The sequence below is a fragment of the Copidosoma floridanum genome, unplaced genomic scaffold (assembly GCF_036245765.1).
Source record: "Copidosoma floridanum isolate Cflo_tuat_1 unplaced genomic scaffold, Cflo_Japanese_pri ptg000001l, whole genome shotgun sequence".
In the NCBI taxonomy this organism is placed as follows: Eukaryota; Metazoa; Arthropoda; class Insecta; order Hymenoptera; family Encyrtidae; genus Copidosoma; species Copidosoma floridanum.
This window is the reverse complement of record NW_028321878.1, coordinates 585,167-602,377: the sequence shown is the minus strand read 5'-3', so window position 1 is coordinate 602,377 and position 17,211 is coordinate 585,167. Positions and strand designations below refer to the sequence as shown.

The window sequence follows — 17,211 nt, the reverse complement described above, 5'->3', positions numbered from 1 at the left end:
CACTTCAAATCCTGATGGCCCGATTCACGACAAAACTTCTCTTTTTCCCAAACGCAAAACATGCAGTGTCGCGTGTACTTATGTGTTAAAAACACACATCTGTTTTTCGATACATCCGCTGATTTTCATGTGCATGGCTTTTATTCATTATCTTTAACAAAATATTTCAAAATTCTGGTCTTATTGAAAACAAACAATAACAACAACAACAACAACAAAACTTCAATATTTTTTCAAGATAAAACTAAGGTAGTATCTGTACTGTACATTTTACAATAGGCGCATACCAATTCAATCATGTAGGACCGAGACTCGCGATATTTTACTGGTGTCGCCGTTCGATCTCCATTTGTCTCTCTGTGATACAATATACATATGTGTATAAGGTACCCTCCCCCCCAGTCCACACTTGCAAAGACTTTTGCTTCGATAAAAGTTTTCCCTGCCACCGCGTAGGTATACTTATTTTAAAAGAAAATGCAATTCCCCCGCGCTCTCGTGTGATAAGAAAACTTTGCCCCCGGCGAAAATGGTCCAAAGTTGTATATGCACATACGCGATTATTTTTGCATATTTTTATCATCTTCCTGCAACACGGAGCTCCCCTTCTCTTCTTATTTCCTTCGGTTTGCATTCCAACTAAAAAGGGCAAATGACAACATGACGGAAGAACAAAAATACACCCACTCGAGTTGCAAACGAAAAATTCACCAAATGTGATTTTTTTAAATAATTTATTGGTGCAACAATTATTATAAACATGCATGTAAAGTGAAACGTGTATTTTTTTTTAATATTTCTGATACGCGTAAACATTCACCTAACTCAGATAGGTACACATCTTTTGGAGCATTTTATAAAACTTTTTCAAAAAAATTCTGCGGACAATAAGAGCGTGTTCATTATTTATAAACGTTATAACTTTATAGCTTGGGGAAACATTAAAGTGCTAATTTGTAAGGGGACGAGAGCTCTACCTCAAATTTTTTGGAGTCAAGGTATTTATAATGTACTATTTCAAAAAATTTGTTTTGCCAACTTGCAGATGCCTCTATTAGATGAAAGAAATTCATCATTTTCCGATAAATGAGTGTTTTACCATACACGGAATTGATGCATTTTTTACCAAACCATCGAATACATATGTATGTGGTTTCGAGTGTGCACTGATTTATCTCTCATAAACGAAATACTATAGTATATTTTACTTGGGTGTGTTGATATACCTCCGCATGTTTTGCCAAATTAAAAAAAAAATAAATAAATAAGGAAAAAAAAGATCTTTTGGTTTCTGTGGTTGCTGCCACCCTCTACGTAGCCACATACATGTAACACACCGGGTACTATTATACAGTATATATGTGCTACTCAATCCATGTGGTTGCGAAAGCTGAGACTCTATTCGTCTTTTCTCGCGGTTGCGCCACTGCTAATTTTTCGTAACTTGAGCCTCGCTCTTTTTATCTCCTACTCCTATTCCCTGGTTTTAAGTATATTACAATATAAGCATGGATTCGTAAACAAAAGGGAGGTATGGGACGAATATCAAGAATCTGGATGTTACATCCTATAACTACATTAATATTTCATCTAAGAAAAATGGCTCTGCAAGTAAAACGATACTTACCTATCGAAATGAGAGATGCTCTGTTACTAATAGTGTCTACTTTGTACTTATCTAACAGTTTTACATGCAACAGACAAGCCTGATTTTGTTTGGAAAAAAAATAAAACGACTTCTTCGCAAACACTGATTCTAAGGCATTGGCATTTTTCTAAGCTGATAGTGATGGTTGATTCTTAGTAAATATTATCGGAAGGGACGCATCCCCTATTTTTATGACAGTTAAATATCTACTTCTTAAAATTTAATATTTTGCGATATCCATTGAATTGTATCTTTATTCTCTTTATTTTCAGAGGCAATTTAGCTTCTCAAATTTACAGAAAAAAATGTATTTTTTTTTTTTTTTTAAAGATGTCTTAAAATCTTCGAATCTCGATTGAAGAAGAAAGTTTTTCAAAAAAATTTACTCGAGTATTTCAAAAAATATTATTTTTTATTAAAAAAAAATACTGCCTCCAACTAATTGCGCAGCTTTAATCATCTGCTAAAAGCTTAAATTTGTTTTCTAAGGTCGACATTTTGATCACCTCCACTTCATCATCCGATTCTTCTTCATCGTCTGTTTTTTCGACGCTATCGTTTTCTACATCTGCGTTTTCATCACAAACTTCTGCGTTTTCCTCTTCCGATTCCGACATAGAATCAATCACACTAGACGGCTTATCGCCTTCGATACGGGACCTCGCCTGAATCCACTTAACAATCTCGACATCGGGATGACTTTCCCAACGTTCTACAAAAAACATACAAAATTGTTATGGCTACGACAAGATGAAAATAACAGTAAACATCATATATTTAATAATAGTAACCTTTCTCAGTAGACCACTTAGGAGGATAGGCGTAAATACAAATTTTTCCTTCTAAAGCCAAACGAAGCAAGAAGTTTGCCGCTTTGTATGTGTCCAGTCTACATGATTTTGCTGTATGAAAGTTTCTTTTCGCGGCCCAGCTATCACAAATATCCATGGCAGACCAGGTGTTATCATTTTCCTGATGCTGCAGTTTCAACAATTTTGGCAAATCTACCCTCTCTGCCAGAAACTTGATAACTGTATAAGGTTCTCGGACTTGTGCGATAGGATAGGATCCCATTAGAATCTGAAACTGTTTAGGTACCGTTGACGGGAAAACTAAACCGGGACAGTCGCACAGGCAAACATTTTTCGTAAGAAAGATCGTCTGAAAATGTTTGGTATGGCCGGGGGTTCTAGAAACACTGACAACTTTTTTCCCTGTAAAAATATTTTCCAAATTAAAATCAAGACTTTCACATTAAACGGATTTAGCCCGTTTCAAGTATCAAATAATAAATTTACCCATTAAAGCATTGATCAGCGAGGATTTTCCAACATTTGGAGTACCAATACAACCAATGGTTAAAATTCCACTTTTGTACTTTTCATGTTCATAGTAGCTAGTGTCTTTTTTCTCAACTAAAATTTCCTCCTTTCTTTCTAAATCATCAAGATCATACTCTGAATGCATTTCTTCTTGAATTTTTTCCTGCCACAAAGTCAAATCAACCTGATCTCCAACAATCTCTTTGCAAGTCTCCATAATTTTTTTGGCCCCCTCTGCAGCCATCTTCAATTTTCCTTTTTTTCTCCTTGACTTCAAAGCTGTTCCCTCATTTTCGATATTTTCTCTTAAATTATATGTTGGAAACGACGTAAATTGTAAAATGTGGAGTTTGGGATACTTTGTCTTAAAGTATTCTTGCCAAGCAACAACCAATGCTGCTGGAGCTAGATCAATTTTGTTCAAAATTAAAATCATGTCTTTGCCCAGTTTGTTAGTGACGTGGTTGTAGAGATATGGAGGGAACATCATTACAGGATATCTGATATCAACAATGATCAATAATATATCACTCATTTCAAGTACTCTCCACAATTGTCGCCAAGTTTCAAGATTTAGTTCGAAATAACTAATGTTTTCTACTTTTTCCATTTCTTTTAAATACTCCTGCAAGAAATAAATTTTTTTTTAACAAGTATAGATAAGAAATGAATAACTCGTCTAATGGCAGTACTACAAAAATTTATTTCCATTACTACTTTCCGTTTGAATTTAAAATTAAAATGTACATATACTTACGTGAAAATATCGTTGCTCTCTGACTTCTAACTGTTCTTTGGTCATGCTGAAATCCCAAGGCGGTCTCTTTGGCATATCAATCTCAAGTGGAAAATAATCATCAGAAACTTCTTGTTTTTCTAGAGGATATAATTCAATTGTACGAATGGCTTCCTCTTTCCTCTTCTGCAATTCTTCTCTAGATTCTTGATAGAATTGCAACACATACCTGTTTTTGTCAGTGTTATCTTTAGGTAACTTGTTGATTTTCTGAAGATTGCACCCAAAATTATTTTGGTTTGTTTCATCACTTCTGCTTGGGTGCCCAGCTGTTATTCGTAACCGTAATTAAATTTAGTTTTTGTTGTAAATAAATTCTACATGCGTTTGTATAATCATCAATAGAGGAAGAAAACGCAATAAGAATTGAGTTTGAACGCGTTAGTTTTCATAGTTTTTTTTTAAGCAAAAGGCGGTAAGACGTGGTTAAACTTACTTAACAATATGTTAGTTTTTCGTTGATTTTTAATCTGCATCTGCTGCTTCTTAGCTTTTCCGCTGAACGGAGTTTTTCTTCTTCCTTGCGGCATTTTAGAAAATCTCCCTGGTATTCGTGTGACCTTAATTACCTATGCCAAACAAGTTCCAATTTTTTACCAAATTTTATCCAAGTGTTTAATAAATAATCTTTCGACGATTTTCATAAGCACTAAGTAACTACTTATTCATGATAAGAGAAAATCATCTCATAGAAGTTGAGGGCTGAGACTTTATAGCCTTGTGGGCATTAAGAAAAAAGTATAATAAGTAAGCACCTGTGACGGTTGCAATGATGATACGGTTTTTAAACACAAAAGACTCGGATTGATGATGGATTATCAAAATTATTAATTGTTTTTCTCGTATACTTTTTTTTTTATATATTATACTTAGTATGTATTAACCTTATATCTCGTATTCTTTGCCGGCTTCGCACTTCGCAATCTTCGCACTTCGCAGTTCACAGGTTCACACACACTTGTTCAACACACTTTTGCAGACTCTGAAGAGGAGAGACCAAATTTTTTATCCATCCATTCATCTCTCTCTTGCAGATTTCTCTCCAAAACTCCAGAACGATCCGTTTCGACGTTAACTAACCTGCATTACAAAATATAAAAACATAACATATATCTCGAGAAACATGGCGGATACGGCTGGAAATTGGTGTTTAATTGAGAGCGATCCTGGAGTTTTTACCGAATTAATCAAGGAATTTGGTAAATGACAATTAATACTCTTTGTTCTTTGCTATTTAAGATGATTTTAGTTTCAAGGGAAAGTGAATACATTCCTTTTATCAACTGTAAATTCTTAACACAGTCATGAGCAACGTAACCCATAAAACTTTTGATTATTAAAAAAAAAAAAATGATATCACCAGTGCTTTATGAAAATTTTAATATTCATCCATTTCATCAATTACCTACTTACTTTGACTTTGAAAAACGTTTGTTCAATTACCATCGCCTTTAGTGAATCCACATCTTTGTTAGTTATGATGACATGACAAAAACACAAGGACCTTTAGCTTGTCTTGCCTATCATTTTCTGCATTTTGTCATTTCAGGTGTGAAAGGGGTTCAAGTCGAAGAATTGTACAGTCTCGATGATGATCAGTTTCAAAATTTAAAGTAAGTCGTTTGTACAATCATTTAATGTCTAGTAATAATTGTAAATTCACTATCAAGTATATAAACTTGTAATTGATAGACCAATTCACGGATTGATATTCTTATTCAAATGGGTGAAAGATGATGAACCCTCTGGACCAATTGTACAAGATGACCGCCTGGAAAAAATATTTTTTGCCAAACAGGTTTAAATTTTTAAAAATTTTACCTTTATCAATAAGAAGTTCTTGAAATAAATCTACTGATTACAATGTTTTAGGTAATTAATAATGCTTGTGCGACACAAGCTATACTGAGTGTACTGTTGAATTGTAAGCACTCTGATATATCTCTTGGACCAAATTTAGAAGAATTGAAAACATTCTGTCAAAGCTTTGATGCTAATATGAGAGGTCTTGCTCTAAGCAATTCAGATGTCATTAGGACTGTCCACAATTCTTTTGCCAGGTACCATATAATGTGATTTAAGGCTGAAATATCAAAGTTAAATTTACGTGATAATTTTATAGGCAATCGCTGTTTGAATTTGACTGTAAACAATCGAACAAAGATGAAGATGTGTATCACTTTGTTAGTTATGTGCCCATTGATGGAAGATTGTATGAGTTGGATGGATTAAAGGAGGGACCTATTGATCTAGGAGCCTGTCAACCAGGAGATGATTGGGTACAGGCTGCCAAACCTATTATTGAAAAAAGAATAAAAAAGTAACTCATCCAATAGTTAAAATAATAATTAATAAAAATTTGCAATAATATAACATTTGTTTTATCTTTTACCTTAGGTATAATGAAGGAGAAATTCATTTTAACTTGATGGCAATTGTGAGCGACAGAATGATGCTTTACGAGAAACAAAAGAGTTTGACAACTGATCAAGCTGAAATATCCAGGTTGCAATCTTTGATTGATGAAGAAATGTGGAAATCTAAGAAGTACAAAATAGAAAATATTCGGAGGAAGCATAATTATCTTCCTTTAATTGTGGAACTGTTAAAAGTTTTAGCAAAAGAAGGAAAGTTGGTTCCTCTTTATCAGAAAGCAAAAGAGCGGGCTATAGAAAAAGAATCAAAGAAGAATAAAACATGAACGTAATTTCTTGAAACTTAAATTTATTTACCTTTGTAATAAATGCAAAAGCAGTATGAATTGTCATTATATTTTACAGGCATTTACACCCTATCACAAATTTGTACAGATACTTTTTTTTTTTAAGTTAGTGAAAAAAGCCATTTTTGTTCATACTACAGTCTCGTTAACATTAATATTTTGGTGATCTTAATAAACTATACAGATTGTAAGTATTTATAAATTTTTTTAATTTCATTAATCCATGTCAATGAACTCAAGTTTATTGTTTGTATACTTCAAACGTGGTAAGATTCTATCGTGCTTCTCATTTATCAAAAATGGAATGTATTTATTGTACAAATAATTTAGAAGCACTGAAAAATATTAAAAAATTACTAAGTATTTGTATATTATTTGAAAATACAAATTTATGCATAAATAAAAAATTACCTGATGGATTATTAGACTTTCTAGCTTGCCTTGCATCCTTCAGTATTTTATTATAAGCAACCTGCAAAAATTCTTTGGTGTAGCCATCGAAATATGTAACTATTTTGAACCAGTTTATTCTAGTCGTTAATTTATGTTTGTATAAACTGAAAAAAAATTAGGAATTTGGAAAAAATAATTTACTTGGATATTAATATAAATTTTCGACTTTGTTTTAGTACTTACACTTCAATTAGCTTTATTTTAACATCAATCATGTAAATTGGTTCCGGACAGAATAACTGCAAGTGCAATTTTCTTATCCAAAAACTTTTTAGCAATGTATGATCAATTTCTAGCTCTTTTTCCATTTCTCTCCAAATGCATCCCAAAAGCATATGATTTTTTAATTCTTTAAGATCTTTACATTTTGTAAGATTCATTAGTGTATCGATGAAACATTTGACTCTTTCTAAAGTCCATTCTTCATTGTCAAACAAAAAAATGTATACGTTGAAAACGGTTGAAAAAACAATGCATAAAGTATTTTTTTACTAAGACTTTTGTTACACTTACGTGGTGTTGTATTACTTTTTTTTTTTTTGGTACCCATAAAATTATGAATGGAAAAATTCGTTTATAAAAACACTCTACTTAAGAGTTGGAAATTACGATAAGGTTAAACCGAACAAATATTTACTATTTCCGTTTTCCATATACGTGTACATCCATACGTAGATAAATGTAAACATCCATGTGTGCGTAATTAACATGCGTATCCTAAATTCCTAAATCCTACTATTCAATTTTTGTGTTCACGTGTAAGTGTCTATACAAATTATTGCAATTGGGCGAAATTTAAATTTGCCATGTGTAAGCGTTTGGTCGTCTGTCGGCTTAATTTAATGACTAGGTATATAGACTTATTCGAGTATAGAGCAATGCGAATGCGACACAATGACCGACTATTTTATCCCTGTTTGTGAATGTGATCGGGTGATCGGACTGATCGGAACACAAATTTGCAATCAAATTGTCAAATATCTGTGTGAACCGTCAAAATATAAACATTTTATGAAAACTTTTAAAAATTTCATTGTTATTTAGTGAACGTGGCAGTACAAATATATTCAATCATAAATCAAGAAACAATTTCAAATTTATGCAAAGATCATTAATTAAAACGTATACATTATTATTAGTTGATAAAAAAATATATTTCTTATTGAGTACATTATCGAAGAAATCTTTTCATTACAAAGTGAGCAACTACAATTAAAATATAAGGATTTGACATGTACAAATATATATACAAAAATAAAGTTATGATCAATAATAATGTCTTTTTACAAATGATAAAAAAAATCCAAGAAACTGTAAATTAAATATTAACTTTGTGATTCGCAAAAGGAATCATGATCTAATGGATCTTTCAGCAGACTACTTGGTACTTTTTTTTCGGAAATAGTGAACACACGTTGAAGTTTAGAATTCAATTTTGGCAAAACTACGTCTGTCTCTCTTTCCATCAATTTGGGTATATAATCCCTGAATAAGTAATTAACAATTTCTGAAAAAAATAAGTGAATATATTTTTGAAAATTTAAACATGTAAACTATTAATAAAAAAATCCATTACCAGTTAAACTGTAGTCATTAAACATTTTTTTGACACGTTGTGTTAATTGGTCAAACATTTGTGACAAAAATAAAGGAGTTGTTCCATCAAAATCCAAACAAATAGCTTCCCACTCTAAGTTTTCTAGTTCCTCTGTCTGCTTCTTAAACAAACTAAATATTTTGCTATATATTGATTTCTTATTCAATACAACTTTTGTTTACTAATTAAAGAACTTACTACTCAATCAATTCAATCTTAAAATCGTTTAAATAAATTGGCTTAGGGCAAAAGAGCTGCATGTGGAGCTGGAGGTACCAAAATTTTTTCAGAACAACACGGTCAATATCTAATTTACTCCCTAATTGATTCCATATGTTTTTGTCATATACTTGATTTTTTAATTCGCTAATATGGGAGCAAGATGTTAATGCAAGCATTTCATCAAGAAATTTTCTTACAACTGGATATGTCCACTCAACGTTAGTAGAAACTGTATTATAGCATTGTCATAAAATTATAATAGACGTGGTATTAGTAGTAAGTTAAATTATTTACAGACCTTTGTTGTGAACCAATTCTGATTTTTTCTGTGACTTTTTTCTTCTGGTACTGCTATAAGTCGATTTTTTATCACGTTTTAAGTTTGATTTTTTCAACAAGCTGTGGTAACGATTGAATACAGACTTTTTTTTTCTTTTTAATTCTTTTGCCAAATAAGAAATATGATTTTTCCTTTCATTTTTTGGTGTACGTGAGATATAATTCATAATGATTTTATCATCATTCTTATTGAACTTTCTATTGTAAATAAGTAAGTCAAACCCTCAATGCTTAATTATATTCAGGAAGTAAAAATATCATTTTAAAAAACTTACCCTCTTTTTAAATCAGTATTATATAAATTTCTAAACCTTAAGTAAACACTGCACAAACTTCTCCAAGGTAATCCATTTGCTATAAATTGTACAAATTGTAATCTTTGCTCTCTCAAAGGAATTATGAACATTCTATCAGGTTTCATATTTAAAAAAGGTTTGACATTTTTTTCGTTCCATTCATGAATCTGGAAAAAAAATAAAAAGGTTAAAATCTCTACTACTGGCAAATGGGATAGAAACGTTTTTTTTTTTATAGAATACTTACATTGCAAAATCTTTTCCAATTTTTTTTTATCATTTCATCTTCTTTTACGGAAAATGGTCCCTTTTTCAAGAGCCCATATTTTTTGAATAAAATAGTTTTTTTTTCATCCAGAGGCCGACTTAATGATTGTGATAAAATGAAATGTTGTGGTGGAACTTTGTGTTCCAACTTTACTTTCAGATCAGACAGTCTCTAATAAAAATACAAAGAATTATTTCTACTTACAACTACATTATTCTAAAAAAAATAGTTTGTATATTAAGACAATAACTTGCATCTAAATACATAAATAAATGTATGCACGTACTTTAGCATGAATTTTAATAATTTATAAATTAAACTTACTGTTAACTGTGGTTGTGGAAGATCGGGAATTGTATGGTTTGTTTTACTTTTCTCCGAGTTTGTTACTGTTGTAGAAGTTTTAGAAGGCGATTTTCTTTTCGTTTCGTTTTTTTGAGGTGATTTAGAACTATTTTTCATTTTTTTATCTGATTCTGATAGACTTTTTTTTTGTTTTTTTACCAACCAATCTTTTATCCGTAGTGCTTCTATTTTACAAGTTTGACTAACTATTGGTGAATGTTCTAAAACATTAGATGATAATGTATCATTGGTTATCAAAGCATCCACATCATGAGTCATTTCAATGGGATCCTCGTCCACATTGTCCACAATATCATGATATATGTCGCTGATTTCTTGTTCACTGATACTCAGTTTATCGATTACAGAAACAGGTGAATGTAGCTGCACTTTTGGTGGTGATGATTTGGGTGTTTCGTTTCTGGCTCTCCTTAGCATGGACTTATTTACCATCTTCCTCAAGTCAGATTGAATCGTAACCTGAGAGCTTTTAACAATTTCATCGTCGCATTCATTTTCTTCTTTTGACAAGCTATCAGACTTTGTTTTGACATTGAAGGACTGCTTTGCTGGAGTTGTACTTTGCGAGACAACTTCAATTTTTGGAGTCCGTATGTATTGGGTTATTTTACTTTGTATTCTTCTTCCGGTATGAGTGTCATTATCTTCCTTCGATATCTTTGGTAATCTTTCCGGATTTTTAGGATTTTCCAACATTTTTACGAGTTTTATTGACGTAGTTCTCAAAGCTGCCAGTTAACCTAAAATTGTGTACGTCACGAGTAATAGATACTACAAAATTATAAATATTATTTATCGCTTAACGATAAAGACTTTACCATATGGCAGTCAGTCAATAGGTGACTATAATATATAAATAACGTTAATTAATACAGTTAACTGTGATTCATTAGACAGTAAAACAAGACACACAGTATGACAGTATATTCATTTAAACATAAAATGTGTCGGCATTTCAAAGTAGATACGTGTTAGTGTATACACTACTTACTAAACGTAAACAGAAGTTCCATTATGTTTTGTTCGGTTATATGCGACCCGCGTCGCCGGGTAAGTAGGTAGGATTAGCTCGGAGAGCAAGAATAGCTGTTTGGTATACCTCGGTTATAAAAAAATCCAGACCGCTCTGAGCGCCCCATTCCAGGTCGACTTGTTGCATGACCGAACAAAACATTAAGGGCCCAGAATATACAGGACCTATTGGACCCATGTAGCGTTAATTTTAATTGATGAAAAAATGTATTCATTAACACGTTTTGGTTTTTCATTTGTAAAAAACTTCTTGTTCGACAAGTTGGAATCAAAAGCCATTGGATAATATTTATTTTAATTTAATAACCTAACAAAAGGTATTGTGTGTAGAAAAAAACAACGACATGAATTCAAGTTATGCAAATCATATCTATTGCATTTTTTATTTTGAACAATATTTCCAGCATATTGTCAATTTTTTCACTAGCTATTACAATACTTATAAATAATAACTATGTACAAATATTTTCTAGTTTAAAATTCTTTTTGTCTGCTTTGAAATAGTTTACATGAGAAGCTGCTGACTATTTTTTCCATACTGCCTTTCAGATGTTTATAGAGCCTGTGAGAATGCATCGACGTCACAATACAAAAATAAATACATGTAGCACATCAAACATTCAGAATCAGAATATAATAAAATTTATAAGTTTGTAAAATTGCAATAAGATTAACAGATTACATCATGAACGACTTTGTTTCACGAGATTCCCTGTGTCATTCTTTTGATGGTTTTTTAAAGATGTATTTATCTACCAGGTTGTACGTCATTGCAACGATTATACATCCAATAGCTGCTGATTGTGCACCAACTCGAAGTTGAATTAAAAACAACGAAGGAGATACCAAAAAGCCTTTGGTCCTCCACCTGTAATATCCATATCCTAAAGCTCCAGACATTGCACCAAGACCTTTCAACATAAATTTTAACACTATTTAGTAAGTGAAAATTGATCATTAGTAAATAAAATAGTAAAATGTAATTTACTTGATATCACTGCAGGTTTTGTTTGGAAATTTCTGATTAAAGTATCAGTAAAAGTTTCTTCTTCATATGCGCTGGCAAAAGTTTCATATTCAGGAGGATGAGGTGACATTTTGAAAGTGCTCTGCTAATCTAAAAATAAAATAATGATCTTGTTTGTTGATTTTTATGGATTTTTGTCATTTCTAGCATTAGTGTTACATTTAATAAGCAATATGGTGTATCCAAATACAGTGAAAAATCACTCGATATTTCATCACACATCATGGCACATTGAATGAATTTCGATCTGTGTTGCAATTTAACCTCGTGAAAAAAATTCGCACCAAGGCCAAACTTTTATTATTACGATAATTCTTATACTCTGAAGTAAAAGTTCATGACGGGAAAAAATGTAATCATCAAGTTTTATAACGATCTTTCAAATCAATGTCAACCACGAAGACCACTATACCAAGGTCACCTGTATATATTATCTGTTAATACTACTTACTAACAAATCTAATAGGTATCCACACATCTCACAATAATCTCAATGATTTCCAGATGATAAACTCCGAAATAAAGAGAATTAATAAGGAAATTACTTTAACAATAATAGTAGTTATGTGATATGTGAAAGAGTATCGAAAAATAATAAAAGCAATAAGACTAAGAACAACAACAAAAAAAGTCAAAAATGAAAAGCTTACCCGTAATGTCGAAGCAGAACCTTATATGTATGTTATGTACCCAGTGTACCCCACTACTCGTGGATTATGAACTTGAAAAACTTCTCGTGTCACTCTGCCAGGTCTGTCAGCTGGCGAGCGTTAGATCATATAAACATATATATATATATATAACTGTAGAGTGTGGGGGTATTCCGCAATCGCCGCCAGCCAGTATTTGTATATAAGACGTGACAACGTTGCGTGGTTGGGGGCGCTACTGTAGTTGTGTTGTACCATTCCAACGTTCCGGGGTTACTGGGTTAATCAGATATAAAAAATTTGACTATTTGTTTATTGTTTTAGAATATTAGAATAGTGATTGTGATCATTTTGCATTGTAACAGTGATTTTGGGATGGAAAAAATTAAATTATCGAGATAAAACTCGCCCCGTGCATATGCATAAATATGAATAAGACATACGAAGTTTAAAAGGACTCTGTTACAGATGTTAACATTATATTACATCGTTTATTATGCTTTTTTTTTTTTTGGAAAATCAAGGATTTGGTAGCAAGAATATATGATTATCCTCATAAGCATGTGGCGTCTCACATCTCTCGCACTTCAGGCTCTACTCGCCAGGTGGCCAAGCCCCTAATAATCAACTCCCGTCAAGCGGCGAAATTCCCGCACGATTACTATATAAGCGCGATCGAGTTACACTAAGCTCACACCTCTTCTGTGTCTATGGCAGGGAGCACGTCAGAATGTGGAATCATGGTGCCACTGAATTTTCATTTAGCCTCTTAGTTAAGAAGAGCATTATACTATATTCCTCATCACCTGAATTGACTATGAACTTGATCATTCCAGTCGTCGTTCAATCCTGCCCCTTCTCTAAATGATGGCCACGAGTCATTGAACATCTCTCTAATGTCTTCTATACTTCTATGTCTTCTTATATTGACTGACATCGCAGACTCCCTAACTGCAGTTTCAACCCCTGCATTGATCAACAGTTGCTCTGTTGCATAGCCAAGCAATATACCTAGTAAAATATCCTCTTGCTACAGCTGTGATGGTGATGTCTATGGGTTCATCCCCTTCCAATTGCCCATATAGTGGTGTTGTGGCTATCACGCACAGGCTGTTGTGCGGCACAGCATGGCATGAATCTCAACCGTCATTGTGACAGTCGCATCAGGAGTAAAGGCAGTTTAAGACTCCTCTTTCTTGAGGTCTGTATCCTCCTAATGGTCTTACGTTCATGATTGCCAATTTCCGTGTTCCTTACCACGGACCTGTTCGCGCTGTGATAAAAGATAGTTGCTCCAGGATCGAGACTCCCCCCTACATGAAAAACCTCCTTCTGGCAGTGATTGGCGGATCTCTAGGTCGATTGGCCATGTCGTAGGTAGAATGCGCATACAATTTTTTATATCATTTATCACTTCGCGGTCGAACCGCATGAATTATGACGAGGTATACAAGTGAAAAATTATCCTTAAGGTTGAAATTCGAGTGACCTTATTTTTAAACATAAGATGTATACATGGACCATTTCACAAAAATGCATTTTCATGTGTTATGTCCAATAGAAAGTTTAAACAATGCATTGTACATTATTCTTTTCTTGCTAAAGGTTCCAAAATAAAATTTAAAAAATGTACCTCATGGGCCTTAATTGGTAGAAAAAATAGGAGGGAAAAGATGCCATTCCGCAAATACATATTTAAAGAAATAAGTCAATTCGACTGAACGTAGTTAAAGGTACTTAATTAACATTTCGGAAAAAATGATAATAACTTCCCAGTAATTATCAATCAATAAAAATGTTTATCATAGTTTTGGAATTAATAATAACTTCGTTGGCCAATGTAAAATTTAATTCGTTTGAAATTAAAAAAACCTTCCCTCCTCGTTAAATTTTAGGGTATGAGTGTTTTTAAACGGACAAAAAAATTTTTAGCTTATTTGAGCCTTACATCGCAAAAACTGTAACTTTTGGAAACCGCAGAGTCAAAGTTTGTAATGGCACTTTTCGTGAAATAATCCATGTACATGTATGTGTATGTATATACATCGTTATTTGTCTCGCTCTCTGCAACTCTCTCCCCACGTTGGCGGCCACGACGTCTCCCACACGACCTCGATGAGCGAGAGTACCGAGGAGACTCTACGGAGAGTTAGTTAGCTCTAGGTTTGGCTGGCGGCTGGCTGCGAGAGGCAGTAGTCGACTGGTCGCAAGATTTTCTTTTTTTTTTTTTTCAACCTAATAAGTACGTGAAACGCAAGACTCTTGTCTTCCAAACGCAAGCAGCCATGATGACGGATGAAAAAACATGTTGATTGATATCTAGTGACGATAAGGATAATTTTGACGGTAAGTGGATAGTATATAAAATGATACGTATTAGACGTCAGACAAGGACGAGGGACACCTGACTTTCTCTCCCTTCGGAGGCCAATGCGTCAGATGGGAGAACGCACTTTCGCTCTTAATTTTTTTTTTCTCTTTCGTTTCGTAATAATACTTAGATTCTCACGTTCATGCGTTTCCTTTTTTCCTCTTCTGATCAGTTGAATATTTAATCGGTTAAAAGCTTGTTATTGGAATACTTCCTATGATGAAGTCACTTTTTTTTCTGTTTAAGAATAATATCTATGATGTAGGTACTTCAGTGAGACTAATTAGGTATATTCAGCAGTATGCATTCCTATGATGACGTGCTACTATATATGTTCATTTCTTCACAATCCAAACAACAACTGTACTTAACTCTAGAATTAGTCTTGTAACAAAATACGAATGATAGTGCTTTGCACTTGCTGAGGTTTTCCTTCCACTTATAGAATCCTATTATGTTTTATCTATGTTGGAGCTTATGATTCAGTACACTGAACATCTTGAAACTTTCTAAATTAGTTTGACATGGATTATTTTGTCATTGAAATCACGATTGTCTGAAACAAAAAATTATGTTTACTCTTAAATACTTTTATGACGGTTTTTAATTTTCTGATGCATGTATTTAAAGAGATCATAGCTTATATGAACTTGTGATACCTCTGTTTTATTGCATCATAATAGAAAAATTATCAAAACTTGTATACTCTTAAATTTTATGCAATGGTAAATAAACTTTTACATCATTCTTAAGAGTAGAAATAAGCTAGATTCGATTTAATTGATAGAAATATTTTATTTAAACTTGACTATTTTTATTATGTTAAATCTATAGAGCTGTCCATAACTCATCATGGCAATGGAGCAAAAAAATATTATCAGAGTTGGTTCCAGGAAGAGTGAACTTGCACTTATTCAAACCAATCATGTTATAAAATGTATCAAGGATCGTAATCCTGACAAGGAATTTAAGATTATTACTATGAACACAAAAGGAGATCGAATACTTGATATACCACTGCCAAAAATTGGTGAAAAGTCGCTGTTTACCGAAGAACTAGAAAATGCTCTGGAAAATGGCAGAGTTGATTTTCTGGTTCATTCGCTTAAAGATTTACCTACCACACTGCGAGATGGCTTAGCAATTGGAGCTATTCTTGAAAGAGAAGATCCTAGAGATGCAGTTGTCATGTCTAAAACTTTTAGTACCTTTACCCTTGAAACTTTGCCACCTGGTAGTGTTATTGGCACAAGTTCATTGCGCAGATCAGCATACTTGTCCAGAAGTATGAAACATTTAAAAGTTGACACTGTCAGAGGAAATTTAAACACAAGATTAAAAAAGTTGGATGATGAAAAAGGAAATTACGCTGCTCTCATATTGGCAGTAGCAGGCCTTAAAAGAATGGGATGGGAGGACAGAATAAGCCAGTACTTAGAGTCCGAAGATACTTTGTATGCAGTGGGTCAAGGTGCTTTGGCTGTTGAGTGCAGAGAAGGAGATTCCAGAATTTTATCATTGTTGGAGCCCTTAAATGATTTACAAACAACATTAAGATGTGTTGCTGAAAGGTCGTTTTTAAAATATTTAGGTGGTGGTTGTTCTGCACCAGTTGGAGTTTTCAGTACTCTGGAAAACAAGGAATTATCTGTAACAGGGGCAGTTTGGTCATTAAATGGAAAAGTGTTAATACGAGATTCATTAAAATGTAAATTATATTTTCCAAGTGAAGAAACTAATGGAGAACCACCAAAAAAGTGTCCTTATACAGAACCAAGAACTTTCTGTAGTGTAATACCTGGGAGATTTAGCAATTTAAGTCTGTATGGAGCAGAAAAATTGGGAAAAGATGTTGCAAAAATCCTAGTGAAAAAGAATGCCCTGGAAGTAATGGCAGATGCCAGAAAGGAGATATTAAGTACAGTTTAATTTATTTAATGCTTGGTGCAGGGTTGTTACTACATATTGTATATGTAAAGAGATGTCTATATTATATGTAAAAAGCAATTTATTAAAGTGGTTTTGTTGTTTATCTGAAAAATGATGCCTTTTTAACTTGAGTTATGTGGATAAAATTTTGTTCGAGTTAAATAAAAAAAAAA

At 32.9% G+C, this 17,211-nt stretch overlaps 5 protein-coding genes across 8 annotated transcripts; 2 read left to right on the top strand and 3 right to left on the bottom strand.

Moving 5' to 3' along the window:
• Positions 1-1,975: 1,975 nt before the first annotated feature.
• On the bottom strand, positions 1,976-4,874 carry Ns4 (Nucleostemin 4). 2 transcript variants are annotated; one of them, XM_014360751.2, is made up of 6 exons: positions 4,651-4,874; positions 4,203-4,335; positions 3,728-4,035; positions 2,947-3,595; positions 2,440-2,862; positions 1,976-2,360 (listed from the first exon to the last, which is right to left on the bottom strand). In XM_014360751.2, exons 2-6 carry the CDS (start codon positions 4,294-4,296, stop codon positions 2,101-2,103), a joined length of 1,734 nt encoding a protein of 577 aa, XP_014216237.2. In that variant the 5' UTR covers positions 4,297-4,335; positions 4,651-4,874; the 3' UTR covers positions 1,976-2,100. The 2 variants fall into 2 exon arrangements, with proteins under 2 accessions (XP_014216237.2, XP_014216238.2); XM_014360752.2 differs by lacking the exon at positions 4,651-4,874 and adding an exon at positions 4,522-4,615.
• Positions 4,717-6,682, top strand: Uch-L5 (ubiquitin carboxy-terminal hydrolase L5). The gene is made up of 6 exons (XM_014360732.2): positions 4,717-4,965; positions 5,316-5,379; positions 5,459-5,564; positions 5,639-5,826; positions 5,889-6,086; positions 6,164-6,682. The coding sequence occupies exons 1-6, from the start codon at positions 4,890-4,892 to the stop codon at positions 6,465-6,467; spliced, it is 936 nt and encodes a 311-aa protein (XP_014216218.2). The 5' UTR covers positions 4,717-4,889; the 3' UTR covers positions 6,468-6,682.
• On the bottom strand, positions 6,505-10,957 carry LOC106644990 (uncharacterized). The gene is made up of 11 exons (XM_089598889.1): positions 10,848-10,957; positions 9,988-10,769; positions 9,643-9,834; positions 9,375-9,562; positions 9,059-9,297; positions 8,737-8,989; positions 8,518-8,669; positions 8,272-8,448; positions 7,125-7,362; positions 6,900-7,045; positions 6,505-6,823 (listed from the first exon to the last, which is right to left on the bottom strand). The coding sequence occupies exons 2-11, from the start codon at positions 10,723-10,725 to the stop codon at positions 6,705-6,707; spliced, it is 2,442 nt and encodes an 813-aa protein (XP_089455015.1). The 5' UTR covers positions 10,726-10,769; positions 10,848-10,957; the 3' UTR covers positions 6,505-6,704.
• Positions 10,958-11,410: 453 nt separating this feature from the next.
• Positions 11,411-12,861, bottom strand: LOC106645011 (HIG1 domain family member 1B). Of its 3 annotated transcripts, XM_014360755.2 has the most exons (4): positions 12,572-12,716; positions 12,248-12,509; positions 12,050-12,178; positions 11,411-11,972 (listed from the first exon to the last, which is right to left on the bottom strand). In XM_014360755.2, the coding sequence occupies exons 3-4, from the start codon at positions 12,156-12,158 to the stop codon at positions 11,779-11,781; spliced, it is 303 nt and encodes a 100-aa protein (XP_014216241.2). In that variant the 5' UTR covers positions 12,159-12,178; positions 12,248-12,509; positions 12,572-12,716; the 3' UTR covers positions 11,411-11,778. The 3 variants fall into 3 exon arrangements, with proteins under 3 accessions (XP_014216241.2, XP_014216239.2, XP_014216242.2); XM_014360753.2 differs by lacking the exons at positions 12,248-12,509; positions 12,572-12,716 and adding an exon at positions 12,739-12,861; XM_014360756.2 differs by lacking the exon at positions 12,248-12,509.
• A 1,844-nt stretch (positions 12,862-14,705) lies between these two features.
• l(3)02640 (porphobilinogen deaminase-like protein l(3)02640) lies at positions 14,706-17,150 on the top strand. The gene is made up of 2 exons (XM_014360747.2): positions 14,706-15,084; positions 15,944-17,150. Exon 2 carries the CDS (start codon positions 15,962-15,964, stop codon positions 17,036-17,038), a length of 1,077 nt encoding a protein of 358 aa, XP_014216233.2. The 5' UTR covers positions 14,706-15,084; positions 15,944-15,961; the 3' UTR covers positions 17,039-17,150.
• The last annotated feature ends 61 nt before the right edge of the window (positions 17,151-17,211 follow it).

Excerpts from the sequence above, each read along its gene's own strand:
- Ns4 (XM_014360751.2), bottom strand. The coding sequence starts at position 4,296 with ATGCCGCAAGGAAGAAGAAAAACTCCGTTCAGCGGAAAAGCTAAGAAG. Across the intron at positions 3,596-3,727 it reads GAGAGCAACGATATTTTCAC|GAGTATTTAAAAGAAATGGA; the intron begins GTAAGTATATGT and ends TATTTCTTGCAG. Across the intron at positions 2,863-2,946 it reads GCTGATCAATGCTTTAATGG|GGAAAAAAGTTGTCAGTGTT; the intron begins GTAAATTTATTA and ends ATATTTTTACAG.
- Uch-L5 (XM_014360732.2), top strand. The coding sequence starts at position 4,890 with ATGGCGGATACGGCTGGAAATTGGTGTTTAATTGAGAGCGATCCTGGA. Across the intron at positions 5,380-5,458 it reads GATCAGTTTCAAAATTTAAA|ACCAATTCACGGATTGATAT; the intron begins GTAAGTCGTTTG and ends TGTAATTGATAG. Across the intron at positions 6,087-6,163 it reads ATTGAAAAAAGAATAAAAAA|GTATAATGAAGGAGAAATTC; the intron begins GTAACTCATCCA and ends CTTTTACCTTAG.
- LOC106644990 (XM_089598889.1), bottom strand. The coding sequence starts at position 10,725 with ATGTTGGAAAATCCTAAAAATCCGGAAAGATTACCAAAGATATCGAAG. Across the intron at positions 7,046-7,124 it reads AAAATAAAGCTAATTGAAGT|TTTATACAAACATAAATTAA; the intron begins GTAAGTACTAAA and ends ATTTTTTTTCAG. Across the intron at positions 6,824-6,899 it reads AAAGTCTAATAATCCATCAG|TGCTTCTAAATTATTTGTAC; the intron begins GTAATTTTTTAT and ends AATATTTTTCAG.
- LOC106645011 (XM_014360753.2), bottom strand. The coding sequence starts at position 12,158 with ATGTCACCTCATCCTCCTGAATATGAAACTTTTGCCAGCGCATATGAA. Across the intron at positions 11,973-12,049 it reads AAAACCTGCAGTGATATCAA|GTCTTGGTGCAATGTCTGGA; the intron begins GTAAATTACATT and ends TTATGTTGAAAG.